General features: G+C 41.0%; 1 protein-coding gene across 1 annotated transcript in view; it reads right to left on the bottom strand.

The window, feature by feature from the left end:
• Positions 1 to 2,234: 2,234 nt before the first annotated feature.
• adamts17 (ADAM metallopeptidase with thrombospondin type 1 motif, 17) overlaps positions 2,235 to 19,125 on the bottom strand; it is a 105,075-nt gene continuing 88,184 nt past the window's right edge. The window contains exons 18-23 of the mRNA XM_085463471.1: positions 15,609 to 15,768; positions 13,513 to 13,648; positions 11,055 to 11,259; positions 10,504 to 10,656; positions 7,374 to 7,551; positions 2,235 to 4,471 (exon numbers count right to left, since the gene is read on the bottom strand). Of these exons, the coding sequence (XP_085319597.1) occupies positions 4,320 to 4,471; positions 7,374 to 7,551; positions 10,504 to 10,656; positions 11,055 to 11,259; positions 13,513 to 13,648; positions 15,609 to 15,768 (984 nt within the window). The 3' untranslated portion in view covers positions 2,235 to 4,319. The remainder of the gene's footprint in view (positions 4,472 to 7,373; positions 7,552 to 10,503; positions 10,657 to 11,054; positions 11,260 to 13,512; positions 13,649 to 15,608; positions 15,769 to 19,125) is intronic.

Here is a 19,125-nt window from a genome sequence, read left to right as displayed (position 1 = left end):
TCCAGCAACGTCATCAGTGTTTTTAATGCATTCATCTATTTGTTTGTTTGCATTTCAGTTGAACTTTGCTTAATTAGAGCAGATTTTATCTGCCAGACACCCATCGTTACAGTATTTAATCGCTTCCTTCATGTTGTTTTGCAGTAACAACATCGCTTTGACATGTAATGTAGCACCCGAAGAACCGCGTTGAAAAGATGCGGGCATTTATTTTGAAGGCGGAGAGTCGTATTTCCGTTCACAGACTGGGTGATGCTGCGGGGTCGCTGCGGTTCTTTGTTTCTACTCAGAATGATGTAACTACACTTAGCATCCGACACAATATGCCGTCTGCGATCTCACACGCGCTATTATTTCACAGGATGCTACACTTGACATCTGTGACTGCTGACCAGTAATCAGTGTAGAAAAAGTAATCATTATACAAACAAAAGTGTCATACGTATCTCATTATTATTGAGAAATAGTGCGTTTAGGTTGTTTGTTGCTGTTTTGATTTTTTGTTTTGATTTTAAATCAGTGTGTCACTAACTTTTGTTCCTTAACCATATGCAGTGTACATTTGATCTGCAGTGGGCTGGTCCAGTAAAACCATTGTACATAACCAATAAACATGAAGCATGCTTGAACAGGAAAATAAATAATATGTATTTTGTGCCGTGCAGTGATCGACATTAGGGTTTGATTAGCACGTAATGTTAAAAACTAAAGTTCTTGTTCTATATTTGAAGTATTTATAAATGTACAAATATTTTTACTTTCTCTGAATTCTCTTTATTTAAATTAGTTTGTACCTTTTAAGATGTCAGTAAGCATAAAATCATCTATTTATTTAAGCTTTTTGCTATTTATGGAGGACAACATGACTGCGGTATGACACAAATGTGGGTGTGTCCTCATCTCCCAGAGGAGTCCAAATTGTCATCAAACAGACCAACAGACAGAAAAAAACATTTGAAAATAAACAACCAAACTATGAGCTGTGATTTAATTACTTAATTACTACTTGATTTAATTACTTTATGATCTCTGTGAAAATTTCTTCCACATCATTTACTGTATATTTCACAGCACTGTAGGTGCAGTGAATGCTTAAACTGTACTGACTGGAATATACCTGACATTCAGTGACATTTAGTATACTTTGTTGGGATTTGGCTGGGTTTTGATGAATTCATCATCCAACTTTTGAGTATTACTTTTCAAACTGAAGAAATAAAGACAAGCATCATGTAAAAACATAAAATAAAACCACACATTGTCTTTGATCATCATTTATGAATCTATGCACTCACATATTAAATAAATTAACTTAAATCAGTAGTGCCATCTCCGGTCTTGGCAGAGGGCAGTGATATAAAGAATAGGAGAACTGACAGCTATTCTTAAAAAAATAAAAATAAAAAATCCATTTACCTATTTTGAAAAAACGATTTTGGAAATCGGAAAATGGTTTTTGAAATGAGGTTTTCATTGAGAGTTTAATTCTTTTTTGTGAAATTAATTAATTAATGGATCAATAATTCATCCTTGTGTACAGGAGGTAAACAACACAGACTCAAACACAGGCTGAGATAACACAACTAAGATCACTGAGAACTAAAGAAACCCAAAAACATGAACAACAATAATTAAAGAATTACAAAGACTGAAACACAAATACTGGATCGCAGTTTCAGTACCGTGAGAGTAACAGTGTGTTTTAAACAAGACTTAAAAACAGCCTGGTGCTTTTCTGTCACCAAGTGGGTCACAAATCTGGGACACTGTTAACATAAAAATCACACAGCTGCTCAGAGTGATGTCAGGATGGTTGTTTCTCTTTTCTGCTCTCAAATCGTGTACACGTGATGGTGTACCTGTATCTTAAACATTTCTCCCTATATACTCATTGTGTTGACCGACAGCGGTGTCAAGAAGTGTTTGAACCTTTCCTGATTTCCTATTTTTTATATGTTTATCACACATAAATTGATGATCAGCAAAAAATGTAATTGTTAGACACAAGTCAACACAAAATGCAGTTTCTACCACCAGCATATCTCACTGTTTATAAGTGAATTCTAAATTTACGTGGCGAATTCTAAAATATGAAAAAATGTCAAATTTCAAGATTTACATTTAGTCTTAAAAAAAGACCACTTTCTAGGCTTTTCCAGAATTTTCAGCTGCACGTCACAACCTTTTAATCAAGTTTCAGGCAAAAATGTTCATAAATATAAGAGATACTTAAATCACAGCATAAAATATTTTTAATACTTACATACAGTATTCTTCATAGAAAGTATAATTTTCATTTTATTAAATTAACCATCTATGACACGTCTTTATGCATGAATATACAAACAAATGCATGCATACACAAATACCCAGCTCTCAATCAGCACGGTGAAAAACACTTACTATTGAAATTTTATTAATCAAACATGGTGTATGTGCAACTAACAAAGAACAGTACAAGAATAATAAAGAATATTTATACCATAAGAAAAAAAGTATTGTCAAAACAATGGTATCAATCCACCAACAAATAAAAGCAGACAGCCATTAATTGTAAGGATCATACACGGACATAATCTGAATTCCACAAATGTGAAACAAGTTATAAGATAGCACCATTCAACCAACTGTAAAACACGTTTATCATATGATGATATACACACCAACACGCATGTGTTCTCCCTGACTGTATAAGGGAAATGAACTGGCATTCATACAGCACCTTCTAGTCTTACAGCTAAAAGCATTAAAGACCCCATAAAATTCATCAAGTATTACATTTTTTGGCCATTTGAGAAAAAATATTGTATCTGGCTATTTTATCTGGATAGTAATCACACTAGTAACTGATGTTCTTTTGAGCACCTCATACTGAGGAAAATAAGTGCTTATAACTTTTGATTGGCAGTTTTAAAAGAGGAAGAAGCAGCACCAGTGAGGTTTGAACAGGCTGAACAGAATTGTCAGCTGTGTCTACAACAAATACTGGTTCTGACTTGTGTTTAGCTGTATATGCAACTATACAGGTTAACTAGCTTCAGGTCTTGGTGCATCTAATCAGATACTGCTAGCGAAATAGTTATATTCTTGCTCCTGATCACTACAGGCAGTTTAAATGATTGAACTGTAAAATCTTACTATCAAACTAAAAAAGATTAGCTGACCTAATTCCTTTGCACAACTTTATAAAAACAAAAACTACCAGGATCAAAATTGACAGCAACTGCTATCACAACTAGAGATCAATGAGGTACATGAACGCTACGGCAAGGGGAAGCCAGGACTTTAGGTCAGGACGAGATATTGTGATCCCCACCCTCTGAGATGGATACCAAGCCCCCCCAAAAAACTGATGCGTTCAAGGTGTTCAGTATGGCAGCTGGAAAACTGGACCCTTTTGGTCGATTACCAAGAATACGTGAAGTACGCTCCCAAGGTGTGACCATCACCGAAACCAACCAGCTCTGAATATCTCAGGCGGCAGTAACTTGAGAAAGAAGAAGAGCAAGTAGAGGAACCATTTTGGAAGGCACAGAGGCACTAATCATGTTTGCACAGGAACAAGCAAGATTGATAGAGGCTGGGATCTACCACACCAGGCAAGACCTCAGGTGCAGGCTGTGCAAAGAGGTCCCAAGATGCTAGCAGACAGGGCATGGCTGGCATAGTATACAGGGATATCTGTGCCAAATATAGCCTAAAGTCCCAAGGTCAAAATGGAATACCCCCCTTAGGGTGGTGGAGAATGACTGAGTGCAAACCAAACACTACCAGAGCCCCAGAATTTGTTTTCATCGTTATCTGCTACATGAGCTTTCCACACCCGAGTAAGATCAGTGTGTCTTCTATTATAAGCTGGAGTGATTCAGTAGAGTTCTACAGTATTTTACAATGGCTCCTGATCATAGGCACATATTACAGTAATTTATTAATACTTACATAATGTTACTTAAACATTAAAAAAGTGACCAATGATTTGAAATTTGCTATATAACAGAAACAATACAAAAGAAGGAGAGGGGAAAGTTCATGCTTACTCTGAATCACATGTTATTTAGTGGACCTGCCAGGTTATTATATAACACACATTTGTCAGTTGCTGTGTACAATAAAGTTTGTTCTTTGTTTTTGTCTACAGCAAGTAAAATATCAGATATTTTCTAATGTGCATTAAAATTACAAGCTAAATATTCTTGTTTCCAGTATACATTTATGTATACTTACCTTTTTTGTTTTAAATTAAAAAAAACCCAAAGAATTTCTGTAGATTATTTATCAGTATTATATAACATTTAAAAGGGAGTATGTGCTTTTGGTTATTAGCGCTTGTGCAGTATTTTGTTAGCATAAAAGACCCGACAGGTTTCACAGCATCGTTGGTACCACCTCATGTCCTGACAAAGGTCTTTATCCCGGATCACATGACAGTACACTGTCCACCTGTCCCCCAAGCACTTGTAGGTCAGAGCAGCTGTTGGGGTGGAAGAGAAGAAAGCAGCAATTCAGTATATTTAGCAGATGTGAGAGTCTTGTTAAATGTTAATAAAAGTGTACTTCATTAGCAATGCCTTCCCAGCAATCAATCGTATCTTTTTACCAGTGTGACAAATTGAGTGGGATCATTCCATTTTTGTTCTAACAATGTCCTCCTAAGCATTTCTTTTAATTCCCCATTATACTACTTTTTCTTGTAATTAAATTATATTGCCAAAAATGTTAACCCACCTAAATAATTGATGTTCTAATCACTTCCACATAACCACAAGCGTGTAAAGTTAAGCAGCTAGGCATGTAGAATGCTTCTACAAACAGGAGTTCATTGAATTCCAGCATGGTGCTGTGATGCGATGTCACCTGTGCATCCCATCGCAGGTGGCATCCCATCACAGCACCATGCTACTAAATATTCCACAGTTAGTGGCAAAGCAGAAGTGACTGTGAATGATAGCAACTCAGCCATGAAGCGGTAGGCCAGCATCCAAGGTCAGTGGATACTGAGGCACATAATGTGCAGGGGTAGCCAATTTTCTGCAAAGTTGCTACAGACCCCTAAACTTCATGGGGTCTTCAGATTAGCTCAATAACAGTTTGGGTTTCTATGGTCGAGCCTTACACCACCAAGTGTAGAGCAGTAGAGGCGTGTTCTCTGGAGTGTTGAATCACGCTTCTCCATTTCAGGTTACCAGCTTTGTTGGAACAGTTTGGGAATGCCTCCGTCCTGCTCCAACATGACTGTGCACCAGTGCAAAAAGCAAGGTCTATAGAAACATTCGCAGAGCCAGTTTGGTGTGGAAGAACTTAACTGAGTCCTGACATCAACCAGACAGAACACTTTTAGGAACTAGAGCATATACTGAGAGCCATGCCTTCTGTTTGATCTGAAAAATGAGCTTCTGAAAGAATAGTTTAAAAATTCCCATAAGCATACTCCTATACCTTGTGGAAAGCCTTCACAGAGGAGTTGAAGCTATTATAGCTGCATAGGGTGGGTCAACATCGTGTTAAATAAAGAATGGACTGTCACTCAAGTACATATGCATGTAGAGATGGAATTGAGAACCGGTTCCCAGTCGTCCAACTCCTTGGAACTGCTATCAATCTTATTTACCGGTTCAATTTGCATATGCACTACAATCAGCTGATTTCAATTCTCACTGGCTCAGGCTACAGTATGGATGGGGACATAACTTTCATTTTTATTGCACAAATGGATAAGAGCATGGTAGGTGGAAATTGCATCCAGGACAGAAACAACTCCATTATGCTGCAAACACACATTTGGCTCGTTGCAAGCATCTGGACAGGCAGCATGCTAATGCTAAGTTAGCCAGCTAGCATGCTAACGCTTAGCTAGCCAAGAACCCAGAGTGACGCTAGAGCCGAGTGTTTGCTGACACTAGCCCAACAGCCAGACGCTGAACTTCACCAGGTAACACAAATAAAAGAGCAGTCATTTGCAGACTCTTTATGCTTAGAACTTTCCTTTTTGCTAAAGCAAATAATTAGGGCTGGATCAGGTAACTCTGAATCCTCCCTTAGTTATGCTGCAACAGGTGTAGGCTGCGGGGGGATTCCCATGAGTATTTCTTCGTCAGTCACCTTTCTCACTCAAAATGCGTTAATACAGTGGTTCCCAAACCTTTTTTGCTAGGCCCCCCTTTGTTTTACAAGAAAAATGTTCGCGCCCCCCACCACCTGGGAACATATTTGGCGATGCTTCATCTCCTGCTTTGCTTTTGTGTGGGAGCCCTGTCAAAAAACCTGTCAATTATGGTGACAGTGTCCTCATTTTTTTTTCTTTTCATACCGCGCCCCCCCTGCAATGGCTCTGCGGGCCCCACACTTTGGGAACCTCTGCATTGAATCGTACTTATTATTAATCTCTGTCTCTCTTCCACAGCATTACTTTTGTCCTGTCTTCCTTCTCTCACCTCAACCAGTCATGGCAGATAGCCCCGCCCCTCCCTGAGCCTGGTTCTGTTGGAGGTTTCTTCCTGTTAAAAGGGAGTTTTTCCTTCCCACTGTCGCCAAAGTGCTTGCTCATAGGGGGTCATATGATTGTTGGGTTTTTCTCTGTGTGTATTATTGTACGGTCTACCTTAGTGCCCTGAGGTTGTTGTGATTTAGTGCTGTATGAATGAATTGAATTGAACTGAACCACACAGGGGGTGGGTAGAATGGGGCTGTCATGGTGGGAGAATGAATACACACACTGGAATATATTTTGGGTTTTTTTGTGAGGACCTTCACTGAGATTCCTCTTACCCCTAGGTTTCACTAAGAACAAACAAATACTCTAACATAAACAACCCTAGCATAAATCTCATTCTAAATGTTATCTTAACACCAGGCTTTAATCGTCATACATGAGTAAAACCTGGTGAGAGCCAGTCATAAAGTTCTTTTTGCATCTTGCATTTTTAGCATCTCTACAATAACTGATGTTTTGTTCAAATCAATTTTATTTAAACAACACCAAATCACAACATCAGTTGCCTGAAGGCAAGGATGGTATTATAACCAGTTATTATAAATAAATAAATGTTGCAGTGAACACAAACACAAATTTCTGTTTATTTTTCCAAAAGCTATCATAATTAATCTATGAAACACATTTACATGCAAGTTTAATTCTGACTTTTCTGTATATTTATTAATCAAGCAAATTACTCAACAGACCTTAATCATTTGTAAATTGAGCTTGTGCCTCGGAGAAAGTGTTCCAGTTCTTTAAATTACAAAGCAGCTGTTTTCTTAGTGTTCTACAACTTGAGGAAGCTTTAGCTGTTCAGTAGGTATAGGTGAATCTGTACTGTGTGCAAGATTTCTTTATCCTTTAAAAATGCAAACTGCAATTGCGATCAGTGTCTCACCTAGCCTAGGGGAGGTGATGGTATTCGCATTAATTTTCTCATCACAGTTCCCACTGTGACAGGATCGATATGTTGGTGGTCTCAGCATCACAGAGCAGTTGTTACCATGTCGACCGGTCACCTTGTGCATACACTGAACCACCCGTGACTGCAGTCCCTTTCCACAGGATGATGAGCACTGAAACAGCAAACGAAAAGTGCCAGTTTGCAGAGGTTTTACTAAACTTGGTTGATTTTTAAATGGAACAGTAAAATTATCATTTTACAGGTGAGAACTCTTAAGAGCAAGGAAATACTACAGTAGGAATTAATTTATTCATCTTTTAACAGCATTGTTTTAAACAGAGGTAGATTATTTCAAACACTTATTCCCAAAGCTATAACACAGGGTGAATAGTCTACACACATTCTACCATGGGAGAGATTCATTTGGCAATGATTTATGTACTTCACTGCAGAAGTATATCTGTTGTTGTCATTTTCATATATACACATATTAACCTTGAGCATGATGACGAGGAATGAGGAATAATTTCCTTAGGGATTAATAAAGTATTCTGATTCTGATTAAAAATGTAAAGTGCATTAAAATTATAAATGAAAATCAGGATAGAGTCAAGAATCAAGATTTAGCCAACTTCAACGTTATACAATAATAAGAATATTAAGATTAAGAACCGGTTCACAGCAGTTGTAAGTCTGCTTGCCTATGGATCCTACTTATAGGTTCCACTTGTGCTAAAATCAGCTGATTTCAGTTTGTGAGCCAGAAGTGAAAACTAGTGGTGCAGTCTACAGCGTGGATATAGACATCACTTTACAAAAGGATGAGAGTACAATGGTAAATTGCAAACTGTCCCCAGAACAGAAACAACCACATTATACTGCTATAACTTTAGCTCTTTACTCCAAAAGTTGATTCTGTTCATATATATATATATATATATATATATATACATATATATATATATATATATATATATATATATATATATATATATATATATATATATATACACACATATATATATATATATATATATATATATATATATATATACATACATATATATATATATATATATATATATATATATATATATATACATACATATATATATATATATATATATATATATATATATATATATATATATATATACACATATATATATATATATATATATATATATATATATATATATATATATATATATATATACACACATATATATATATATATATATATATATATATATATATATATATATATATATATATATATATATATACATATATATACATATATATATATATATATATATATATATACATATATATATATATATATATATATATATATATATATATATATATATATATATATATATATATATTAGGGGTGCAACGATACACAAAATTCACGGTTCGGTTCGGTTCGATACTTTGGTGTCACGGTTCGATATTTTTTCGATACAAAAAAAATGTTCATGCCTTTTTAATTTGTCATTTATTAAAATTGTAAATATATATTTTAACTCAAAAGTACAGTTTTTAAATTTAACCCTAACCCTTGTGCGTGTTTTTTATTTTGACAGTGAATGCGCACCTGCGGACCACTTATGTGCAGCCCTGGTTATTTAGCTCGTCATATTGCAGCCACAGAAATTCTTTTGTCCATGAAACCATAAAGCTGCACTTTCTTTTTGCCTTATAGTCTGATTTGTCATAACTTCTCCGTTTTGTGGTAAGCTTTTCTTTGGCTGTCACTTCTTCACCCTGACCTGTCTTATTTGGCTCAGCAGAACTAAAATATATATCCTGCTGCTTTTACACATGCACTCACATAAGCTCAGCGATTCTCTGCGCGATCAACCTCTCACATGTTTAAGCTGCGGGAGATTTCACTTGTCATGTTTGCATAGTAAGCTAACGATTAATAAGACGATGTCAGAGGAATTGGTGCACAAATTATCATCACTCACAGATCAGTGCTGTCGCTCTCTATACACAGTTCGCACGATTGCAAAGTGAAAGCAAAAAAACAAGCGCAAATTCAAACGCGACTTCAATATGTCACATATTGACAGTGGCTCATCGATGCCAATGACATAATTACCCAGCTACATTTCTGAAAGAATGCAAAAGCATTGACATATATTTTTCCTACAATAGTCCGACGGGCAGGGCAGAGATAGATTTTGGTAGCCCGACTGAAAAAATCGCTAGCCCCGGGACATTGGGCTAGCGATATTGCGAGCCCTGTATCTGATTGAGGAATCACTCATCTTTGGAAAAGAGAGTTTATTACAGAGAAATGGCTCTTTCCAAAATAAAAGCTATACTATCCGCTTCTTCTGGGCTATATTCTCAGCAGCATAAGGAGAATCATGTGCTAACAGCTGTCTAAATGACTCGGCTAAAGTTAGTAGCATGCTTGTTGTTTTTGTCTTTGCACTAGGATGATGTCGGAGTAAATGTGCAGTCATATTCGTTGTGTTCCCACTAGTGCTGTCAGGTTAATCTCGTTGAAATGACCTTAACGCCACAACACGGCAAATCTCCGTTAACGAGCTACCGCCGATTGCCCCGTGCATGGGGCTAGACGGCCAACACGTTAACGAGCTAACTGCGCTAACACACTAGTTCCCACCCATGTAATTGAGCATTGCGTGGCACATCCAACATACTGTTTTACTTTAGTCCATGACTCGCTTACCTTCAGGGTCATACGTCACATGAAAACCAAAATAATTCCAAACGCCAGATCTGAATGAGGGTGGGGGAGGTCCATGTTGCAAGGAGAGCTTAACTTCTGTCTCGCTAGCTTGCCCTGCGCTCTTCCTTCTGACGATGCTGTCTGTGTTGAGCGCTCAGTGGATCTGCGCTCGACTACTCCGCCTAGGCTGCACTGTCGACCCTAGGCAGAGTAGTCGAACGCAGATTCACTGAGCGCTCAACACAGACAGCATCGTCAGAAGGAAAGTTGATAAAATAAATTACAAATGTTGTATTGTTCAATACATATGCGTACCGAACCGAAAGCACTGTATCGAACGGTTCAATATCGATACGAATATCGTTGCACCCCTAATATATATATATATATATGAATTTGCTTTTGTCATACCTTGGACCAGTCTCCGGTTTTCCATTCGTAACATTTGGAGAAGTCCTCACAATATTCTTCTTGAGTTGGCTGGGATAATGGATCACACAGACCCTGAGGGTTTGTACACAACACTGTACGTCTGCGGACACCTTGACCACAATTTGATGAACACTGGAGAAAAGAATAAGAAAGAAATGTCTTGATGCAGTCTCAATCATCCAGGTAAGTAAATCTCCAAAAGTTGATTCTGTTAGATTAAAATCCAAGGGTTTTTTGATCCTACGCTACTTAAAGGAGCTGACATGAACATTTGCATTCTTGACACTGCAGCAAAATTACATCTGAAGGAATCTGGCAGATGCTTACAGAAAAAGGGCGCATCATACACCAAATGACGTGACTTCCAAATATTCTGGGTGAGGAATTTGATTCAGTTTTCAAATCAGTACACCTCTTACAGGATGCCCTTAATCTTACAGATTAAATACATCCGGTATACTCTTAAGGGCTCTTCTTACAGTTTCATGTTTTCTTAAAATTAAAGTACAGAAAGTGTGCATGTGCCATACCTTGGACCATTCTGAAGCCTCCCACGCTGTGAGGCAAAGGCGGCCCTCGCAGCCCTGTAAAACAGGAGGTTTTCCTCCTTGGCAGTACAGGTCCCTGGTGTGGATGACTGAACCATTCTGTAGGTGGTAAAGACACAACACCTCCCTCTGCTGATGACCTTTACCGCAAGTGACAGAGCAAGGCCCCCACTCACCTGTCATCCACCTGTGAAAAATATCAGTTGTTTACATTTTGAGTTCAATCATACCAATGAATGGTAGAACAAACAAGGATGTAACTTCTGTGATGTTATCCACTGGTTAGAGCAGTGTTTCCCAACCTTTTGGAGCCACAGCACATATTTCACATTATAAAAGTCACAGGGCACAGCATCAAACAAAGATGTCACAGAAAGCATATTGATCATTTTTCCCTGTGCACCAGGCGTAGCGGATTTGGTTCGGTTTGTCCCCAGTATACCTTTTTTGCTTTCTTCTGACCACTGCTCATACTAGGGTCTTCATCTGAGTCAGTTTTCTCCAGGACTCAGGTCAGACTGAACACTTTTTCTTTTCAAATACAGTGGAACCCCAACTTACGAAATGAATTTGTTCCAGAGGGTCTTTCGTAAGTCACAATTTTCGTAAGTCGAAGCACCTTTTTCCGTCGCCTTTTGAGTGAGGCGATGCTGGCTGAAGACGAAGTTCTTGGTGGAGGAGGAGGTGGCAGAGGTTGAAGAAAGCATACGTATACATGCATACATACGTACGTGTACATGTACATAACATTATTGAATTTAATTTATTTATTTTTTTATTTTCTATTTTATCTATTTCATTACGCGGGCATATTGCCGTTCAGTGCCTTCGTAACTTGAATTTTTCGTTAAATGGGGTCTTCGTAAGCCGGGGTTCCGCTGTATTTATCTATTGCTATTTATCTATCTACTGCGTCGTCTTACGGCGTGACTCATTTAATTAGAACAGGTAGTTGTACTGCCCTCTAGTGGAAGAGAATGTAAGTGTTTTGCCCATCACGCTGATTGCTTACAGTAGTAATCAGGTGGAACCAGATGATCTTCCATGGCACACCTGATCATGTTTCACGGCACACCTACGGGCTCTAATACTGGGTTATAGAATATCCATTGTGAAACCTTGAACTGATCATTTCTGTCATCACTCGGGTGAAGTTATTTTCCTAAATTACAAAACTACCAGCAGCATCTAGTGCTCTGAAAATGCAATTACAATGACACCTCGGTGGAGAAAAAAAGTAGATTGTGTTATCTCACCAGGATTGGGGCTATTGGGCCCCACCGTGAATAAGGGTCAGACTCAGGGTAGGGACTCCATTGTCCCCAGTTGGGTCACTTTCCTACTGTGGGATTTCCATGCGAATGTGGGAAATAGCCCCATGGTTAGTGAGGGCACACTGTGAAAGTCTGGAAGAGACCCTGGTCTGTGAGAATTCCCACTTCTAGCAAAGCTTCAACAGCATGCAAGTTGGGAGACTGGGGCCATTGAGTCTGAGTGGACCATGATCCATACCTGCACTGTCAGAGCTCTGTCCCCAAGCTCTATAGAGCTATAACGGTTAGTGATGGTGATGGAATCGAGAACCGACTTGCCAGCCTATATCTATCCTGCTTATCGGTTCGTGCACTCTCGCTACGATAAGCTGATTTCAGTTCGCGTGTCGGAGGAGTACAATAACTGCGTGGTTTCCAGCATGGATATGGACATTACTTTTTTTTATTGCACAAATAACAAACAAAAAAACAAAGTGGTAAAGTGGAGACTGCTTCAGGACAGAAACAACTGCATTATACTGTTAACAAAATTTCGGCTCTTCGTGAGCACCTGCACAGACAGCATGCTAATGCTAACCTAGCCAAGAACCCAGAGTGATGTTAAAACTGAGTAAATGCTGAGCCCTGCCCACTACTGTGATAAAGTGAGCCATCCATCTAAAGTCGAATCACCATGGTGATCGCTGTGAAGTCTCTTTGTCATCTTTGAAAACAAACAGGACACAAAAAGAAATTACTTCATCTTATTGTGCTTCATAGTGCAATGAATGCTCCTAAAACCCCCAAAACATTGACCTATTGATAACAAACTCTGTATAGCACTTTGGTCATCCTGTGTTGGTTTTTAAATCTGCTTATAAATAAATTGTTTGATTGACTGAACGAACTACAGTCTGAATATGGCCTAAAAATGATTGAGAAAATGAAGTATGACCCGAGATTTCGTGTGTTTACTGAGTTTTGTAGGGAAGTATACGTATTTTGTTATTTGTATCTTCTGTTATGTTATTATTACAACTACATCATCACTGCTGTAGCAAAAGAATTTCTAAAAATGGGCTAAATAATGTATATGTATTATGTCATACTGTATCTATTCCAATGGCTATTTGTTTGTGTGTGTGTGTGTGTGTGTGTGTGTGTGTGTGTGTGTGTGTGTGTCTCACCGGTACTGGCAGGGGTGAGTGTTGCAGAGACGTACTTGCGGTTGCGGTCGGTTTTCAGGTTGACAGTAACTATTGTTGACAACCTCCATAGTTTTGTTGACTATCCTCATACATGAAACCACTGTCCTCCTCTCTCCTGTACAAAACACACACAGACACACATACAAACACACATATGTGTAAGTGCTATACCTTATCCCACCCGTTATAAAATACCAGAAAAGAGCAGGGAACAAGAATTTCTTTATCCCATTTCTGCTGAGGTACCCATAAAAATCAGCGTGGCTGAGAGAATTGAGTGAGGGACTTAAGGGGGAAAATGCAACACCTTTTTAATAACACCATATTAACTACTTTATATTATAAAGTAGTGTCTGAGTTTTAACTAGTTGGACTTAGTGCTTACTGCTTTTCTAGTCTATTGGAGCACTCATAGTGCTTTATGCAAGATGCCACATTCCCCCATTCACCTACAGTGATACTAGAATTTTACTCTACAGCAGGGTCGGCAACCTTTCTGATGGCGAGTGCCATCTAACATTTCCTCAGAGGTCAGTGTGCCATATGACTGCATTAGCAATAAATTTAATAACGCGCTATATTAACAGTTACACACTATATAGAACCACTTTATAGAATTATATTTGTTGGCAGATGTTGGCAGCTGTCAGCGAATAGTTATCAGCTATTTTGAAACAAAAAAAGACTTTTTATCCATAACAGCAAATGAACTGTACAACAGAAAATGCAAATGCTATTTATGGTCTCCTCACAACAATGATAAGAAAAATAAACTGAGCCAATATAACATGTCTGAGGAAATTTTAGATGCACTCATCAACAGAAAGGTTGCCTACCCCTGGTCTAAGAGAAACGTCACTCATCCAAGTGACTTCTTCAGTGTCAGCTAACTGCAGGTTTCAATGCAGGAGAGAAGAAAGACAACTGCCATCACAGTGAAAACCCTTAGTGATCCCGTATGTGTCAGGAGTATGGGAACAGTTGAGTTCATTTTGTCTAAACACCGGGTCTCTGTGGCTTTCAAACCCCTAAACATGCTGCGCCAAAAATTGGTCCACCACAAGGATCGGGTCCCCCGACACAAACAGAGTAACATAGTGTACGCTGTTAAGTGCAGGAGGATTGCCAGGATTTAAACATCGGGGAAACCAAACAACCTCTGGCGAAGCAAATAGCACAACACAGAAGAGCCACCTCGTCAGGCCAGGACTCTGCAGTCTATTTACACCTACAGGCCAGTGGACACTCTTTCAATGATGAGGATGTAACATCCTGGACAGGGAGGAACGCTGGTTTGAGGGCGGAGTCAAGGAGGCCATTTATGGTAAAATGACCTTCTCTTTAGAGTAATTAAGTAACATATTGCATTGCTTTTAAGGAAAGTGTAATATCTGTACTACGTAAATTTTTGAGCAGTGACCCTAACACAGATCACAACAACATGGGGAAATACCTCCAACATGCACAAACCAAATAAGCCAGTAAGAACCAAATGAGAATCAAAGGAATCAAATCGAGAGGTGATTTCAATAATTGAATCGTTATTGCTAAATTCTTATCAATTTCCATCCCTACCTGCTCATCTGTTTCCTATTTCCAAATTCATCTCACAACATTTCTAACATTGGCTACAAGTTCCACTTATTTCTCTTCTGGCCTGCTTCTAATTAATGACCTGCCTTTTTGGATTCATCCCTCTGGTTATTTTTGTCTGCATCCCTGTTGACAAAACTCGAGCCAGTTTTTTATCCTTCCAATGTGTCCTGCCTAATTTGGGTCTATCAAGTCTACAGTACACACATATGTTGTCATGGTTGTGAAGGTTTACGCACTGTCTGGTTTTGTTTTATTTTGAATTAATTTGGAAATGTATTTGTTAATTGAATCGTGTTTTTGTTTTCCTTAGTTCCTGGTTATAGTTTTGTTTATATAGTTCTTTGAGCATTTTCCTGATTAGTTATATTCCCAGTTCCTGGTACTTTGGAGTTTAGCTTCATCCTTTTGTGTCAGTTCCCCTGTATTACTTCATTTTTGTTTGTTTCCACAAAGCAAACCAAATAAAGCAGAGAGCTTACCTCCTCCACAATGGACATTACAGTCTTGCCAGCTGCTATGTGTCCAGATGTAGAGATACTCTGGTTCCCTTTGTTCCTCACTGCTCCTGTTCTGACCTGTGTTTAAAGACACTGTGTACTCATAGTGGATCCCATAGCTCTGGTCATGAAACAGCAGTACCTGTTAATATGACATAGAAGGGTTGAAAGACAAGGGAAGTTGTACCTATAGCTTACCAAATTTCTCTACATTTGCTTTTCTAGCTGTAAAATATTGTTGATAAACCCAGTCAAGTGTATAGCTGTTCTTTAAACGTTTCTTTTCTGTTCTTTAAACTTTAATAATAAAGCGCGTCAGAGATTTATAGCTGCACCAGAAGGAAGGTGGCTATTTAAAAAGGTAAAACTCAAATGCCTAATCCATTTCAATAGAGACATAACTTATATCTTTAAAAAGACTGACAAAATCTGAGGGATGCAGATTGACCGGCTGATGGACTGAGATAGGACCACCATAGTCAAAAGAAGACTGCTGTTTCCGTTTGAATTGTTTAAATACAGTAACAACATGGCTGTGTTCTGGGTAGCTGCCCTTCTATAAAGTGGCTAAAATGGTATTTATAATTGTTTATTTGCCAAGTTGTCTGTTAGGGTTATAAAACTGGTCCAACCCTGGAGTTGGGTGCCTTTTTAATGCTTGAATGAATCACAGGTGAGCATTAAGTGGCTTAATAAAAAAAAAAGTCCTCTGATTCAGTGGTAGATACACTGAAAAAAAAAAAAAAAAATATATATATATACATATATTGTGGAGGTAAGCATCAACGACACAGCTCTCAGTTCTCACTCCTTCTTTATTCGTCTCCAACATCAACTGCGCATATCGCGCCACAAAACACAGGAACACACTTCCTCTACACTGGGTGTGAGTGGAGCCCTCTATTGGTCCACCACACATGCCCCCCCCCGAACACCCAGCAGAACTAGTCCAGGACCCGGGGCTTAAGCAAACGGCCGGAGCGGCTGAACTGGGGGGGTGGGGAACTGACAGAGGGCAACCCAGCCCGGGAGCGAGGCTGGCACTGGCGGTCAGAAAAAGCTGAAGACGACTCGGACTCCGTTGATTTCGGGTCGCTCCTGGGGGAAAAAACAGAATCCATCAGCCCGGTGGCAGGTGGGCGGCCGCGGCGAGGGGCCTGGGCCTGGACCACCTGATCCTCTTGCATAACATGTGCAGGCTTAAGTCTGTCAACAGAGACAACTTCCTGCCGACCGCCAAAGTCCAAAACGAAATGTTTGTTGCCTGGTTTAAGAACCCTGTATGGCCCGTCATATGGTGGACGCAGCGGAGTCCTATGGGCATCGTGCCTGACGAAAACGAAACGAGCAGAGTCCAATGAACTCGGAACAAAGGTGTCAGGCAGGCAGTGGTGCACAGGACCAGGAACAGGAAATGAGTTTCTTGGGGGGCGAAAAGGCAACAAAGAGGTATCGAAACATGGGGGAGGGCTCTCAGGTAAGAATTCCCCGGGGACCCGGAGAGGCTGGCCGAGGACCAGTTCAGCCGGGGAAACCCCGAGGTCTTCTTTAACCGCGCTACGCAAACCCAGCAAAACCCACGGAAGACGTTCGACCCAGTCGCCACTTGTCAAGGAAGCACGGAGCGCGGCCTTAAGTGACCGGTGAAACCGTTCGCACATCCCATTAGCTTGCGGGTGGTATGCTGTGGTGCGGTGGACCTTGACTCCCAGGCCGTCAGCCATAGCAGACCAAAGCTCGGAAACAAACTGGGGGCCCCTGTCCGAGGTAATGTCAGCAGGGGGGCCGAAACGTGAAACCCACGTTGACAAAAATGCCCTGGCCACCGTCGCCACTGTCGTGGACGCCAGGGGTACCGCCTCCGGCCACCTGGTTGTGCGGTCCACCACAGTCAAAAGGTGCGTGAAACCCTGTGACTGCGGCAAGGGACCAACCAGGTCCACATGAACGTGATCGAAACGCCTACCCGGGACACGGAAAGGCTCGAGGGGTGCCTGTGTGTGGCGGTGGATTTTCGAGCGTTGGCATGGGATACAAACCGCCGCCCATTCTTTCACCGTCTTGCGAAGGCCCGGCCAAACAAACCTGGCGCTGACCAGCTTGACCGAGGCCCGGACGCCGGGATGACAGAGGGCATGCACCGAGTCAAAAACACGACGACGCCACGAAAGGGGAACCACCGGGCGGGAAACGTCGCAAAGAAGGCGCGGACCGCCGTCCCACACCGGGGTGTCCTCCAGCACGAGGCCCGTTTTTGTTGACTGAAGGGCAAGGACGTCCGGGTCAGCACGTTGCTCGGCGGCCATGGCAGCGTAGTCGATGCCGACATACACCGGAGAAACCAACACACGCGAGAGACAGTCAGCGACGTGATTGGACTTACCAGCCACATGCTGAATGTCTGTGGTAAACTCAGAAATGGCCGCCAACTGGCGCTGCTGGCGTGCGCTCCATGGGTCAGAGACCTTGGACATCGCAAACGTCAAAGGTTTGTGGTCAACGTACGCAGCAAAGTTGCGACCCTCGAGGAAAAAACGAAAATGCCGTGTTGCGAGGTGCAGGGCCAGCAACTCCCTGTCAAAAACACTGTACTTGCGTTCAGCATCCCGGAGCGTACGACTGAAAAAGGCGAGCGGTTGCCAGAGACCTGAAACCCGCTGTTCCAACACTCCGCCCACTGCCACGTCCGAGGCGTCGGTGGTCAACGCGATCTCCGCCGACGGAAGCGGGTGGGCCAGCAGGGCGGCGTCAGCCAGCGCAGACTTGGCTGCGGAAAACGCACAGACGCGTTCAGGCAGCCAGTCAACCGGATCTTTGGCTGTTTTACCTTTTAAGGCAGCATAGAGTGGCTGTAGCAGGTGGGCAGCTCTGGGGAGAAAGCGGTTGTAAAAATTTATCATCCCCAAGAACTCCTGCAACGCTTTAAGTGGTCGCCCCATGATCGGAAGGTCGGCGGTTCGAATCCACTTAACGGCTACCCTGAGGTACCCCTGAGCAAGGTACCGTCCCTACACACTGCTCCCCGGGCGCCTGCTTAGTGGGCTGCCCACTGCTTCACTGAGTGAATGGGTCAAATGCAGAGAAAAACAAGTAATTTCCCCATGGGGATCAATAAAGTATCCATTATTATTATTATTATTATTATTATTATTAACCGACGTGGGACGCGGGAAAGCCGAAACGGCCTGGACTCTGTCGGGCAACGGAACCACACCTTCAGCGGAAATGCGGTGCCCGAGGAAATCCAGAACAGGCAACCCAAACTGGCACTTGGAAGGGTTGATGATCAGGCCGTGCGCTTCCAAACGCTGGAAAACCTGGCGCAGATGGGACTCGTGCTGGCTCGCTGAGCAGCTGGCCACCAATATATCGTCCAGATAAACAAAAACGAACGGCAGCCCACGCAAAACGGAGTCCATCAGCCGCTGAAAGGTCTGGGCGGCACCTTTCAGGCCAAACGGCATGCGCAAAAACTCGAACAAGCCGAAGGGGGTAATGA

Source organism: Copadichromis virginalis, linkage group LG1 (genome assembly GCF_057382275.1).
Source record: "Copadichromis virginalis isolate Kocher_CV1m ecotype Utaka linkage group LG1, C_Virginalis_male_GT1.1, whole genome shotgun sequence".
Lineage (NCBI taxonomy): Eukaryota > Metazoa > Chordata > Actinopteri > Cichliformes > Cichlidae > Copadichromis > Copadichromis virginalis.
This window is presented reverse-complemented; position numbering and strand designations above follow the sequence as displayed.